A 15519-nucleotide genomic window follows, 5' to 3' on the forward strand; every position below is an offset into this window, starting at 1 on the left:
TTTTTCGAACTCGTCCTAGACGGTTTGTCCGATTTTCACCAAAATCGCACCAGATCATCTTCAGGCAGTGGGGACAAAAATGTATGGAATTCAAGTGGATTCCCTTAACCGATTTTGATAAACTCATAAACTAATTTTATGTAGCGCTTACAAAAACAGACGTAAGGCCTTATCTCCGCAAGGCTTTATCGTATTAAGCCCAAACTTGGTACATGTTATCACAAGCATAGCCTGAGGCTACATGCTGCGTTTTGGCGCAGCGCCACCTACTGGTCCGGAGATACAGAAAATGGCTATTTTTGCTTATAACTTCTGAATGGTTTGCCCAAAAATCATAAAAGTGGTCTCGTTAGATTCAGGGCATCATGTGAAGTCGACTGATATCCAATTTTTCCAGATCGGCCATTTTGGCTGTCGGCCATTTTGAATTATGTGCTAAAATGCTGTATTTTCTGAACGCATGAACGAATTGTTACAAAATTCGGTATGGGTCATCAGTACGATGTACTGAAGGAGCCTGAGAAGTTTCAAAACAGCGCCATCTAGTGGTAAATTTTATTTTTCAAATGCTTATAACTATGGCTGTGGTTGACTTATTTTCACGGGAGTCATCTCGTTAGGTTCCTGAATCCTTGCCGAGTCCACAGATATCAAACATGCTAGGTTTTGCCTTACGGTTTGTGTAGCGTTGTGATTTAGCGCTTAAAAAACATTTGCCGATATCTTCGAAACCGTTAGTCCGATCGAGACGAAACCACCGTCAGAAGTTTGGAACCATAGCTTGTTAAATAAAAATTTTGACCCAAATGCCAAAACATTGATGGTAAGGGGTAGTAAAATCAAATCAAAGTCACGTGTCAGTCATTTTTGATGCGTTTTTTCATATAAATGTCTATAACTCCAAGGCGAATTGAGATATTTTCACCAAATTTGGCACACACATGTATGGGCTCATTCCAAGGACACATGAAATTTTTTTTGAGATTTTGCCTCTTGGTGGCGCTATAATAGAACAAAACATGAAATTCCCATTGACTTCAATACAGTTTTATGATGTAAAATGCTATACTTAACAAATGCATTGCTGTAACATTATGAAACTCAGAATTTGCCACCAGCACCATCTCCTGAAGGTACTCAAAAGATTTTGAGACAGCGCCTCCTTTTGGTCAAAAGTTAAAATTATATTTCCAAAAATGCTAATAAGTTTTGAAAAAATATGCCTATTGTAATGACACTGATCTTACTAAATTCCTTGGGTCATGCCGAGAACATAGATACCAAGTTTGACGTATTTGGACGAACTTCCTGTCCGCCATCTTTATTTACTTTCAAAACCTTCTTTTTCGAACTTCTCCTAGACCATTCCTCCGATTTTCACCAAAATCGAATCATATCATCTCCAGACCATGCCGACTAAAACTTATGGATTTCGCGACGATAGACGAAACCGTTTTCGCATACCGCAGCAGCAAAGTTGAAGCATGCTGCCAAAATGACTATTAAAGGTGGGGTATGTGATTCTCTTTTTTGTCCATTTTTTCAAAATAACATGAAACCCTATTCCTAACCCACTTACAGCCACTGAGTTAGAAGCACTGAAATGAAAATTAAGCAATTTAATCATCTGTGGAACGGGCAGGACTCGAAAAACTCCAGCCAATCATTTCCAAGACCACCTAGAATCATAGGACAGTAAGTTCGTCAATCAAACGGTCGTACCACACCCCCTCCCGCCAGTGCGTGTGACCCCCTTCGTGCGCATACTCAAAGCTCGTGACGCATGCGCATCGTCAGTAAAGCCGGTTCCATGATTAGTAGTAAATCGTCATTACAATCTCTGGCGCATCTGAGTTTTCGCTCGTGCATGATTGCGCGTCCATGTTCTTCGAATGAGTGGAGTCAAGGCCAGCGTTGGAGAAAAGAAGGTAGGACCATTTGAATTGTGTATTTTCAAAATCTGCTGGTCGTTTTCCAAATCACATAACCCACCTTTAAGTCTTTATCTCTGCAATGCCTTGACATTTTGACACCAAACTTTGTATGTGTCATTGTCACCTCACTCTGACCACATCAAATCGATTTCGTAACTGCGCCACCTATTTGTTGAAAGTGATAAACCATTAAATCATCTTATAAGTTACTTTATATATGATTTTTCAGCCATTTTGCCAAAATTCTCTTAAAATGTCTTTAATTGCTCCTTGCTGCAGTTGGTCTGCCACTCCCACCCATGATGGCATCTGTTGCCGCTTCTTGAGCTTGGCCCCGGTAATGGCTGCTTGCAGCTATATTTAATAGTGTATCTGTATTCCATTTCTTTAGGTTTGCATCATATGATCTACTGATGCCTTTCTGGGGCTTGATGCGAACTCACTACCATCCATGGTCAGTGTTCGACAAGCACAAAGAGGAGCTCTCAAAGAGTCAAATGCTTCAACCCATTCCCTGCAGCCCATTGACGAGTTTTTCCTATTTTTGAATTACCTTGCCCTCGGGTCTAAGCAACGGGACCTTGCTGACCGGTATGGTATTCATCAGTCCACGGTCAGCAGAATCATTACAACATGGAGCAACTTCCTGTTCATAGTACTCGGCTCAGTGAGGATCTGGATACCTGAAGAGGAGATACAGAGAAAACTACCTGCAGACTTCAAGGACTACCCTGACACCACAGTCATCCTTGACTGCACTGAGCTGTCAATGCCCATCTTCCCCTCTCCTCCAAAGTGAGGTATTTTCCTCCTACAAGTCCCACTGCACTCTGAAGGGGCTCATTGGGATCGCGCCACATGGGCCAGTGACATTTGTGTCTGCGCTGTATGCTGGGTCTATCAGCGACAAACAGATTACCCGTGAATCTGGTCTCCTCAGTCTGCTCAAACCTGGGATGGCTGTCATGGTAGACAAAGGTTTCCTCATTAATGACATTGTGCCCTGCAAGGTTTACAGGCCAGCCTTCCTCTCTGGCAGGCCTCAAATGTCTGCATCTGAGGTTAGGGAGACCCAGGCCATAGCACGTCTAAGGGTGCATGTGGAGTGCTTCATTCGCCGGGTCAAAGAGCACAAGTTTTTCGATTCTGTGATTCCCCTACGGGTTTTTGGGAGCATCAACCAACTGTACACGGTGGCTTGTCTCCTTACAAACTATGAAAATGGGCCACTGGTAAAGGCCTGGGCAAAGAAGCCTGAGATCTGAGGATTTCCAACGTGCAACCACACTGTATATTTATACACTTTCATAAAGGCACTGCATATCAGGCTTTCAGCCAGACGACCTTCAACAAGGCATTGCACATAACATACATAAAAACTTTGGTTTATATGTGCAGTGCACTGATGAGGGACGTCTGAGTAAAAGCTTGATATGCAGTGCCTTTATGAAAGCTTTGTGAAAGCTTTGTGATATTAAAAATAATTGTTAGTAATCTGCTTTTGTTTGGTCTCTCATTTTTAATTCCTGTCTCTTACCTTTTAAAACTAAATTTAAGCCGTACAAAATACCAAAATGCTTAGATTTATCAAGTCATTTATTACTTACCCTAAGCATTACATCACAATTAAACACATTACATCACAATCAAAACCATTTCATCAAAATCAAAAACATTTCACTGTCAAATGTATTTACACTGCAATCAAGCCATTAATTGGCCAAGAAGGCATTGAGGTAGAAATAAAAAAAGAAATAGTCAACTTTTTCTTTAATGGTTTGTATGACTTGCATGTCACAGGGAATTCTCTGAATGAACATGTCATCTTCTGTGTAAATGACAAAGTCACACCAGTCACAGCCAGAAATCAACATTTGTCCCTGGACTTGCCAGTAATAAGGATGGGTTCCTCTACTGCTACAGGCTCCAGGGCTAGACCCCGCCGCATGTCAGCAGTCTGATGGCAAGATCCCAGAAGCCTTTTTGCCAGGTTTTCAGCAGAGCTTTCCCCCCTGGTGTGGCAAACTTCTCTAAAAATTAGTAGAGGTGATGCGGCACCTCCTTAGTTGGTGCCACTCAGCGCAGGAACTCTGCTCTCGCGTGGTGTTTTCAACTTTGTGTGCCATCTCAAAAGATGTCGCAAAGGATGCCAGATGATGGTGCTGATGTTCAGAAAACACAAATGCACAGGTAGGGGGTCCCAGTCTGTAATCCAAGAGTGGCAGCTGTGGGGGAGAAGGGGCATCTGTGTGTGGATGGGTACTGGGGACGGCCATTACTAGTAGCTGATAGGAAAGCACACTTCCCTCCTGCACCGGACCAAACATGGACTCCACCAGAGGTATATCACTCGAGATAGCCATTGCTGTGATCATGGGAGCTTCGTCTGCACTAAGTCCATGGTACGCCTCCTGAACTTTCAGAGTGGAGATGTCTGGCAGAGGGCAGCTAACTCCTTTATACAAGTTGCTTCTGTGGAAAAAAGACAAACAAATGTGTTAGAATTCAGAAGTACATGTGCAAAGCAATGAGTTTTGTGCATGTGACAGATCGCAAATGTATATATATCGCAATATGCATATAGCAACGGCTTGCAATAACTGCGGTCATGAACAAAAGACAAAGAGAAAATCACTCACTGCTCTGGGCTGAATAATTTTTGTAGCTTTAATAAGAATCAGTATATATTTAATTCATACAGTGAAAACTAAGCAGTGTTTTATTTTTTCATTTGATTATTCAGTTTCTGTTGTTAAATAAACTTAACGTAGGATAACCTAAACCCCGTGATGTACACTGATGACTTCTTATGCTACTGTAAAAAACGATACTCGGTTACTAACGTAACCTCGGTTCTCTCTAGAGAGGGAACGAGTATTGCGTAAGTTTAGCTTACGCTACGGGAAAGATTCATCTTCTCGAGATACTGAAGCCAAAAAATTATCCTTAATTTTGTATTCCTTGTCAACGCAGTGCAGCAGCTAGCAGACCTAGAGCAGGCCATCTCGCGTGCTCATTGGCTGCCCTGCGGGCAACTGCTGCAGCCTACCAGTGAGCCCGGCGTGACGGCCGGTTACGCAATACTCGTTCCCTCTCTAGAGAGAACCGAGGTTACGTTAGTAACCGAGTAATTGTTACGTTAGTAATTGCGTAAGTTTAGCTTACGCTACGGGAACACTTTGTCAACGCCGTGCGCGCCAAGCATCCACATGAGACCCCGAGCTTTCAGGGGAACCCCATAAGTGGAAAAAATAAGGTGGCCAGCCACGCGGGCCATCACTTGTAACTAAGCACACATAGGGAATACAGAGCAGCGCGCCGGTCTGTATAGGCACATGGCACATACCCTACTTAGTGCAGCTCAACCAGGAGAGCTGAGTCATGTGAGAGTGATCTGAGCAGGAGATCTGGGCAGAATACACCTCTCCTTCAGACTGACAACAGTTTAGCCTGCAAGGCAGGAACTTCTAGGTTATAAAACCTGACAAAGGTAGACGGGGAGCTCCAGCCCGCCGCTACACATATGTCATGGATAGAAATTCCACTGGACCATGCCCACGAAGAGGCCACGCCTCTCGTGTAATGAGCCCTGATGCCCAGAGGGCATTGCAGACCTTTTGACGCGTAAGCGGCCGCTATAGCGTCTACTATCCATCTGGACAGGCTCTGTTTCGAGGAGGCGAGACCCTTGGTGCGCCCCCCAAACGAAACAAAAAAGCTGTTCCGAACGCCTGAAGGAGGCGGAGCGCGTAATGTAAAACCTCAGCGCTCTGACAGGGCAGAGGAGATTCACATCACCTTCGCTGTCAGATGCTGGGAGAGCTGACAACGAAATAACTTGCGCTCTGAATGGAGTGCCCATCACTTTAGGGACATAGCCATGTCTAGGTCTGAGGATGACTTTAGAGTCATTCGGTCCGAACTCAAGACACGACGCGCTGACAGACAGCACATGCAGGTCCCCTACACGTTTTACTGACGACAGTGCAATCAGAAAGACGGTTTTCAGTGATAGATATTTCAACCCCACGGTGTCTAGAGTTCAAATGGAAAAGCTTTCAGGGCCTCGGGGACCAATGAAAGATCCCACATGGGAACCGACGGGGGGCGCGGCGGATTCATCCTTCTAGCTCCTCTAAGGAAGCGGATGGCCAACTCGTGTCTTCCCAATGACTGGCCGTGCGTCGATTCTGCGAACGCTGCCACGGCCGCCACGTATACATTGAGCGTGGATGGGGACCTTCCCTTATCCAACAGCTCTTGTAGGAAGGTGAGCAGATGCGCCACCCCGCATGTCCGCGGGTCCAGACCTCTGTCGGTGCACCATCCAGAGAAAACCGACCATTTAGACGCGTAGAGCCTTCTCGTGGAAGGGGCTCTAGACTGCGTGATCGTGTTCATCACTCCTTCTGGCAGGGCAACGAGTACCCGTTGATCAACCATACATGCAGAGACCAGCGCTCTGGATTGGGATGCCAGATCGTGCCGCGAGCCTGAGAGAGGAGATCTGCCCTCACCGGATTCGGCCACGGAGCTGTATGTGACAGCCCTGCTAGTTCCGGGAACCAAATCTGATTCTCCCAACGCGGGGCTATGAGGAGCACCGAGTGGCACGTTTCCCTGATTCTCTTGATCACCTGTGGCAACAGAGAGACCGGAGGGGAAAGCATATAGCGGGAGGCTGGGCCAAACCTGGGCCAGCGCGTCCTCGTCCTTCGAACAGACCGTCGGGCATTGAGCGTTGTCTTTTGACACAAATAGGTCGACTTCCGCTCTGCCGAATAGGCGCCACAGTTTCTGGACCGTTTGGGGTGCAGGGACCATTCCCCTGGGGGAACATTGTCCCTGGAAAGTTTGGCTGGGCCGTCGTTCAAATGGCCAGGCACATGCGCCGCCCTCAGCGAGCGCAGGTGCATCTGAGACCAAATAAGGAGGCGTTCCTTCAGATTGCAGAGATTTCTGGATCTGACACCGCCCTGACGGTTTACATAGGATACCACAGACATGTTGTCCGAGCGGACAAGAACATGCTGGTCCTGTATGAACGGGAGGAAGCACTTCAGCGCGTTCTCGACCGCTATCATTTCCAGACAGTTTATGTGAAAACCCTTCTCCTGGTCTGACCACTGGCCAAAGGCCGGTCTGCCCTCGAACAGTGCGCCCCAACCCGAGTTGGACGCGTCTGTCGAGATGACTTTACGATAAGAGATGGTTCCCATCATTACTCCCTGCTGGTACCAGTCGGCCACTAACCAGGGCTGCAGAGCTGCAATGCAGGCCTGAGTCACTCTGATTTTCTGGCCGCCAGACACCCGGCGGGACACGCGAGCATTCAACCAGCGTTGGAGCGGGTGCATGCGCAGTAGGCCCAGCTGGAGCACCGCTGCAGCTGATGCCATACAGCCCAACATCCTTTGAAATGTTTTCAAAGGGAGAAAGCTGCCCTTCTGGAAAGATGCGGCTAGGTGGTGAACACGGCGCGCGCGCTGTGTCGATAAACGAGCCGTCATGGTCACCGAGTCCAGTGCTATTCCTAAAAAGGAAATTGACTGGCTGGGCAGTAATGAGCTCTTGGTCCAGTTGACCGTGAGACCCAAGCTTTCCAGATGACTGAGAAGCACTGTTCTGTGAGATAGCAGTTCTGTCTCTGACTGTGCCAATATCAGCCAATCGTCCAGATAGTTCATTATTCGCAGCCCCTGACTTCTCAGGGGGGCGAGCGCCGCGTCCATGCACTTTGTAAATGTACAGGGTGCCAGGGACAGGCCGAACGGCAGGACGGTGTAATGATATACCTGACCATCGAAGGCGAATCTCAAAAATTGCCTGTGACGGGGTACTATCTGAATCTGAAAATAGGCATCCTTCAGATCTAGAGAAATAAACCAGTCCCTCGGGCGAACGTGCGCGAGGATTTTCCTGGTCGTAAGCATTTTGAACGGTCTTTTCGCAAGCACTTAGTTCAAATGTCTCAGATCTAGGATAGGTCTGAAGGCTCCGTCCTTCTTGGGTACGACAAAATATCGGCTGTAAAAGCCTGACTCGCTCAGAGAAGGCGGTACCTTTTCTATAGCCCCTTTGCACAGCAGCTTTGCTATTTCTGCGTGAAGTAGGTGTGCTACTTCCGCATTCACTATCGTCGCGGTCCGGGCTTGAAAGCGCGGGGGACGGCGAATGAATTGAAGTGTATAGCCCTGCTTTATTGTGCTCAACACCCATTCTGAAATCCCTGGGATAGTTTCCCACGCAGCTATGTGAGCCGCTAGGGGGCGAATGGCCTCCGGGTTCAGACCGCCGCCATTTGCGGGCTTGTGAAACTGAACCGGAGCCGAAAGCGCGGTGCGCGCGCTCTCGGTTCTGGGCAATGGCTGCTCGCTGAAAAGCCGAAACCGGCTGATTTATGTGAGATGTCCCAATCATAAGGGATGGGGAACAGTCTTTTGTCTTTTTTTTTTTTTTTTTTGACGCGCGAGCAGCGCTCCGGGCGGGAAAGCTTCCTGTAAGCGTGAGCGCGTGTGCGCGGGCACGAGACTTACAAGTGTATTTGATGCCCCGATCATAATGGATGGGGAGCGTTTTATTAATGCCCTGCGTTTTGTGATAACACTTAAACGCGCGGGCGGAGCCCGGGGGGAGGTTAGTGTTTAGCAAGCGTGAACGCACTCAGGCGGGCACGAGACTTACATTCATAACCTGCTTTCTTTTGTGAAACTGACCCGGAGCCGAAAGCGCGGCGCGCGCGCTCTCGGTTCTGGGCAATGGCTGCTCGCTGAAAGCCGAGACCGGCTGATTTATATGAGATGTCCCAATCATAAGGGATGGGGAACATTCTTTTCTTTTTTTTTTCTTTTTTTTTCACTTTTTGACGCGCTAGCAGCGCTCCGGGCTGAAAAGCTTCCTGTAAGCGTGAGCGCGGGCACGAGACTTACAAGTGTTTTTGACGCCCCGATCATAATGGATGGGGAGCGTTTTATTAATGCCCTGCGTTTTGTGATAACACTTAAAACGCGCGGGCGGAGCCCGGGGGGAGGTTTGTGTTAGCAAGCGTGAACGCACTCTGGCGGGCACGAGACTTACATCCATAACCTGCTTTCTTTTGTGAAACTCACCCGGAGCCGAAAGCGCGGCGCGCGCGCTCTCGGTTCTGGGCAATGGCTGCTCGCTGAAAGCCGAGACCGGCTGATTTATGTGAGATGTCCCAATCATAAGGGATGGGGAACATTCTTTTTTCACTCTTTGACGCTCGAGCAGCGCTCCGGGCGGAAAAGCTTCCTGTAAGCGTGAGCGCGGGCAATAGACTAACAAGTGTATTTGACGCCCCGATCATAATGGATGGGGAGCGTTTTATTAATGCCTTGCGTTTTGTGATAACACTTAAACGCGCAGGCGGAGCCCGGGGGGAGGTTTGTGTTAGCAAGCGTGAACGCACTCTGGCGGGCACGAGACTTACATTCATAACCTGCTTTCTTGATCGTGTAACAGAGTGGGCAGATAGTGGGCACAGACTTGTGGACACATTTCTTACATTCAACACTCGAGCGGCTTTTCTGCGCTTCATGAGAGTGTGCTCTGCGAGGTTCGGAGTGCTTATGTGTAGTGGTGAACACTGGGGCGTGGGCACTTTCATTACACTTACAACACCGACGGCATGAGCCGGACCAGACATTAAATACTCTTTTTGAGATTTTTCTGGGTCGCCGTGAAAACGGCGTTTGTGTGCAGGCGAGAGGGTAAACAAACCGGCTCGTTGGCTGCTAATTGAACCACTGCAGTAGCCTGTTCGAAGGGGACTGACAGGGAATAAACTTAAACACGCACGTCTTTTCGGAGGCGATGTGTCTGTTAGTAAGTTAAGCGTGAGCGCTCGTGAGCGGGCACGTAACTTACATTCTTAATCTGACATTATACTCACTTGAGATTTCTCTGGGTCGCCGCGAGAACGGCGGATGTGTGCAGGCGAGCGGGTTGCATTACCGGCTCGTTGGCTGCCAAATACACCACTGCAGTAGCCTTATCTAAGGGGACTGACATGGAGAGACATTTCGACGGCGGCGCGCAAGCCCGTCCGGGTCATGCAGAGAGCTCGAGAGGGCTCTGCATGACGCGCGAACGGGGACGCGAGGGCGGGGTAGCTCTCTTGTAACTTAAAGAGAGCCAGCCGCGTGCTCGGTGGTCGAGCAGAACTGGAACAGTGTTTGTACGAGGGCGCGCGCACGAGTAGTGGGCACGGGACCTACATGTAACACAGATGATGCCCGTCCGGGTCATGCAGAGAGCTCGAGAGGGCTCTGCATGACGCGCGAACGGGGACACGAGGGCGGGGTAGCTCTCTTGTAACGTAAAGAGAGCTAGCCGCGTGCTCGTACGTGTCCCTCGGCCTCATTCTCAGATGCGACGGCAGTGAGGCTCGTGAGCGGCAGCTGCGCGTCGGTGAGGAGAGGCGGGGGGTGTTGAAGGCTTCGAGTCGAGCCAGCAGGGTCGACAGCGGAAGCGCTTCACAGCCGGAAGTGCGAGGCGTCTTAAAAAAGACACTCGCTGCTCTTTTAGAATAGTTTTAGAATAGGTTTTAGCAAGGTAAAGGATACGTCGCCGGATAGCGTAGCTCGCACGGATGGCTGAAGGTGGCGAAGACGGCCGGCTTCCTCAGCGCTCTCCTAAGCTGGCTGTCCGCTGTTCGACGGCGGCGGTGGCTTCTCTCAGATCCAGCGATGCGAAGAGCTCGCTGAAGAGACGAAAATCAGGGAAGTCAGCCTACAGCCCCTAGTGTTATACGCTAAGCCACGCCCATTCTGGCAGGCTGTGACGCTATGAAGGCGCGAGCGCCCTTCATTGGGCGTGACGTCACGCCGGGCTCACTGGTAGGCTGCAGCAGTTGCCCGCAGGGCAGCCAATGAGCACGCGAGATGGCCTGCTCTAGGTCTGCTAGCTGCTGCACTGCGTTGACAAGGAATACAAAATTAAGGATAATTTTTTGGCTTCAGTATCTCGAGAAGATAAATCTTTCCCGTAGCGTAAGCTAAACTTACGCAATACGAGAGAACCTCTCGTAAGAGAACTGATGTTCACTTTCAGAAGTTGTAGGGATGTTTTCTAGTCACAAAAATAACGTGAAACAAGTATGTAGGTTATATAATTAATTTTTTATATATTTTTTATATAAGTTACGTTTATTTTACACACTGTGATACGCATTATCGTATCACATATCGAATATCGATGTATGAATATACAGTTTATATAAAATAATGTTCATAAATCAATTTCCTAAACTTAAACCTCTAACCTTTTTTTAGTTTCCCTTTTTAAACTTTTTTTTTCTACTTTTAAATGAGACCACATTTAAGTCTCAAGCTTTATTTTATTTTTTTGACAGACATTTTTTTTCACCATGGACCTATGTGTAACTTTTTTTAATTGACGCACAAGGGTTGAGCAAGTAAGTACTTCTGAGGGTGCGTAAATGTATGTGTGCAAATGGATTTGTTGTGTGTGTTTAGTATAGATAACAGCATACCTGATTCCTTCTGCAAGTCTCTTTTCTTTTGGTCTGGCTGATATAATGACCATGTCATTAACTGGACCAGGTTTAATACCCTGCAACGAAATAAAAACATGTTTGAGAAACATTCAAGAGATATCCATACATAAAATGAAAGAGTCATTAAAAGGCTTGCTACCATGGTCCTTGGTTTGTGCCACTTTTGTTCAGTTTCTGTGCAGCTGAACACTGGGGGAACTGATATAAGCCTCAGCTGAGAGTAGTGCGCTGTCTGGTACAGTAGAGCTGCCACATGACTGCACAAGGCTGTACCTGCCACACAGGTACACTGGCATCTCAGTAACACCACCGGCTTTGAATCCCCTAACACAATCTGTTTCAACAACAAATATTTGTTAGAAAACTGTACCGGCTACAACTGCAATTAAAGAGACAGCCTTTTACACACTAAATTTGTGAACGTCTGTTAGCAAAAATCTGTTAGTGAACTTTAAAATGTGCAAAGTGATACAGGGATTGTTACAATTTATTTAGCCTATAGTTGACCATGTCAGATGTAATATATCATGATTAATCTCACTATACTCATTTTAAAATAGCAGTGCAGAATAAGTAATGAAGAAATTATAAAAACTCTTAACAAAATCTTCCTTCTGTGGGAGCCATTAATTTTACATTCTTTCTGGCACATGTATTCATGTATTCATATTTCACATGATATATCAGGTACCATATGATTCATATAGTGCAATGATGGTGTTTATCTGGATCTAATTCACAGCAATGATATGGCTCACAGAAACTTCATTTTGACAAAAAAAGAACCTGTTTCTTCTGAACCTTAACTGAACCTGCAGGATGACTTTCCCTTACACTCAGACAGTGAGGCTTCTGGCTTTTCCTCATAGATCTGAAGCACTCAGACCTAACCGTGACCTCTCCTGACCATAGACATCATATAGAGACTAGATTCCCCATTGGCCGCTGTGGCGCAAGAAATGCGGCCGCCATCTTAAACCGGTAATACTCCTATTTGTGTTGCATAGCAGCAGTAGATGCCAGAGCACTGTGCAGCATATTCCTGCTCAAATCGGCGGACCATCACTCGGGGATTACTTTTCACAAGTAAGATTTAACATTTAACATTACTGTACTATTGTTTGTATTTTGTGAGTAAAATATTCAATGTGTCCTGTATCGTAGCTACGTGTATGACCTTTGCAGCAAAAAAACCCCGCGTGAAAATCAGTTCGGTATTCAGTGAGATATGATTAATTAAATGCGCTGGCAGCTCATTGCACCTGCCAAACAGATTACACTGAGCGGAGCGGGTGACCGGTTTAAGATGGTGGCCCCACGGCTCGTCCGCGCCAATAGGCAGTAGCGGTCGATAGGGCGTCTATCTATATGATGTCTATGCTCCTGACTCCTTGTTTGAAACTGTGATTAACATAGAGGTTAGGGTATTGCATTTCAGAAACACAAAATATTCATGATGTTAACCTATCACTCTGCTAATATTATTAACCCGTTTAATCCCAATTTTTTTCTTGCAACTTAAGTACATTATTTTTACTCCTTAGACCTCCCTAACACTCAAACATTATGCCTTTTTCGATTTTATGTTGGTTAAGTTAGTGAAATATTAGGTTTTATACTCGGTCACAATAGTGACCGGTGGGAAACACCATAGTCAGAATTCATACAAATTCTTCAATTAGACCTATTGACACAATTCATTCCAAGACATCCAATACCTCGTTTTGTCATTTCATGAAGGAGGCTTAGTGAGGTGAAAAGGTTGTTATGTACAAAGTTACACCCTGGAGGAACTTCTGCTTGTTCGGGCTAGACCCCTATAGGCTAGACCATGACTTCACTTGGGCCCTGTCCTAGGCCAGTTTCAGGGAGATGTGTGTGCACTCATTCAGTGCACTGAAGATGGGCCGTAAATTCTAGAAAGGGTTGTTTGTGGTCATGTGTGGGGCACACCAATTGGTTCTCATGAACATCTGCCTAATCCTCCAGATAGTTCACCTCTGCATCGCCATTCAATAGTCTACTTGGCAAATGGGCCGTTTCACCCATGGTACTCCCTATCTGAGCCATCACTATCTCAGTCACTTTCAATTGGGGGGGGTGGGGGGAGGGGGTCACGTACGTCTAGAAGGTCCAACACATTGAAAGTTTCTGGGATACTGATAACTACACTGAACAAAATTATAAACGCAGCACATTTGTTTTTGCCCCCATTTTTCATGAGCTGAACTCAAAGATCTAAGACTTTTTCTATGTACACAAAAGGCCTATTTCTCTCAAATATTGTTCGCAAACCTGTCTAAATCTGTGTTAGTGAGCACTTCTCCTTTGTCAAGATCATCCATCCCCCTCACAGGTGTTGCATATGTTCAGTGTAGGATTGCCAATACCTGCCAATACCAGCCAATACCTTTTTTTCAATTGAAGTACTGTCTTATACTACCGGTCACAATTGTGACCGTAAACAAATTTACAAGTCTTACGAGCAAAATATATATGCAGGAGTATAATTTTCAAAATATATCAGCAGTAGACCCTTTAAAGAATATATGTACAAAATATGATAGTTCTATCTGTTAATTAAGATGTTTTACATACTACTTTTTGTAGTAGTTTGAGGAAGACATCTTCTTCTAGATGTGCAAGCAGGAAGTAACTGATCTGGTCATGTGACCTTTCACACTAGTCACATGACATTAATAGATTTTAATCAAGACAATCTATTTTGTCATTTAAAAGTTGAATTTCTTGCCCAAAGTCAATAACAACGTTTTCAGAGCTTCCAGAAATAAGAAAAAAGATGCGGTCACAATTGTGACCGGTGGGATTAAACGGGTTAACATTGCTTCCTCACTGTGCTATCTTTGGCTAGTAAAGAGCCAATGAGCTAGCATATATCGTTTTTGGTAAACTCAAAACAGAGGCTTGTTAACTTACCTTCGTAGTTGTTTATATAGCTGGACACATACAATTTAAAACCTTTGTCCTTTTTTGATGTTGTCTTCAATGTGGTCTGGATGATCCGATGTACATCGTTTGCCGTTATACTCGGTAGGTCCTGCAGCGATCGCGTAAAAAACGACATAGCTACAGCGTATGCTACCGTGAACCGGAAGTACTGAGGCTGGTTGAAGAATACGGAAGCACCAGAACGGAAGTGCGCGGCATTAAGCCTATTACAACATACCGGCCCAACTAACCAATCTGAGCCCATTGCCTGTTTCTGAGGGAGTGGTTTCATAGAATCAGGAAGTCAAATGACAGAGGAGAAAGCGGTTTACAATAAAGGTGAAATTTATGAAAAATAAGGCTTTTTTTTAAAAAACGCACACTTAGACATGTTATATTGTAGCTATGTCGAGAGCACATTACTCCGGTTTTAATTAAATTACATTGGTTACCCATACGATACAGAATTCAATACAAAGCTTTGTTGTATGTTTTTAAGTCTCTGCATGGCCTAGCACCTGAGTATGTTACTGATTTAATCAGCCGCTGTCAATCACAGCAAAATCCCCAGTGTTAAATGAACTCTCCTGGTGTACATATAGATCCGTGGACAAATCCGTGATTCCATATGTACACCAGGAGAGTTCATTTAACACTGGGGATTTTGCTGTGATCTCTGCGCTCTAATGACCAATTGCTTCTCATGGTTCTGCGATCCCGTTTGAAATGTAAAGGTGATCGGGTATTCTCTGTTGCAGCTCCTAGGCTCTGGAATGACCTTCCTCTGTCTGTAAAAACTTGTCCTTCATTGGGTGCTTTTCAGAGTGCGCTTAAAACTTACTTGTTCTCTTTAGCATTTTACAATGCTTTGTAAGTTTTTGTCATATGTTTGCATTGTTTTTATGTCTTTGTTTTTACTTTTTTTTTTTTTTTTTTTTTTTTATACCTTCTGTACAGCAAGTGCTCTATAAAGTGCTCTATAAATAAAGTTGAGTTGAGTATATTGCACCCAGTGATGGCCAAATGAAGCGTTTCAAAGCATTATTGCTTTCTGATACAATTGTGTCGAAAATGGTTCATTACTCGAAACTTCATTCA

General features: G+C 45.8%; 1 protein-coding gene across 1 annotated transcript; it reads right to left on the reverse strand.

The window, feature by feature from the left end:
- Positions 1-3964: 3964 nt before the first annotated feature.
- On the reverse strand, positions 3965-12373 carry LOC143716498 (uncharacterized). The gene is made up of 3 exons (XM_077209055.1): positions 11612-12373; positions 11449-11528; positions 3965-4406 (listed from the first exon to the last, which is right to left on the reverse strand). Exons 1-3 carry the CDS (start codon positions 11612-11614, stop codon positions 3965-3967), a joined length of 525 nt encoding a protein of 174 aa, XP_077065170.1. The 5' UTR covers positions 11615-12373.
- Positions 12374-15519: the final 3146 nt, after the last annotated feature.

The sequence above is a fragment of the Siphateles boraxobius genome, unplaced genomic scaffold (genome assembly GCF_051911475.1).
Source record: "Siphateles boraxobius isolate OS27281-9 unplaced genomic scaffold, OSU_SipBor_1 6, whole genome shotgun sequence".
NCBI lineage: Eukaryota > Metazoa > Chordata > Actinopteri > Cypriniformes > Leuciscidae > Siphateles > Siphateles boraxobius.

What these genes read in the sequence shown, in the direction of transcription:
- LOC143716498 (XM_077209055.1), bottom strand. An exon ending in AGACTTGCAGAAGGAATCAG is followed by an intron (nt 4,407 to 11,448) that starts GTATGCTGTTAT and finishes TTTTTTCCACAG; the next exon opens with AAGCAACTTGTATAAAGGAG.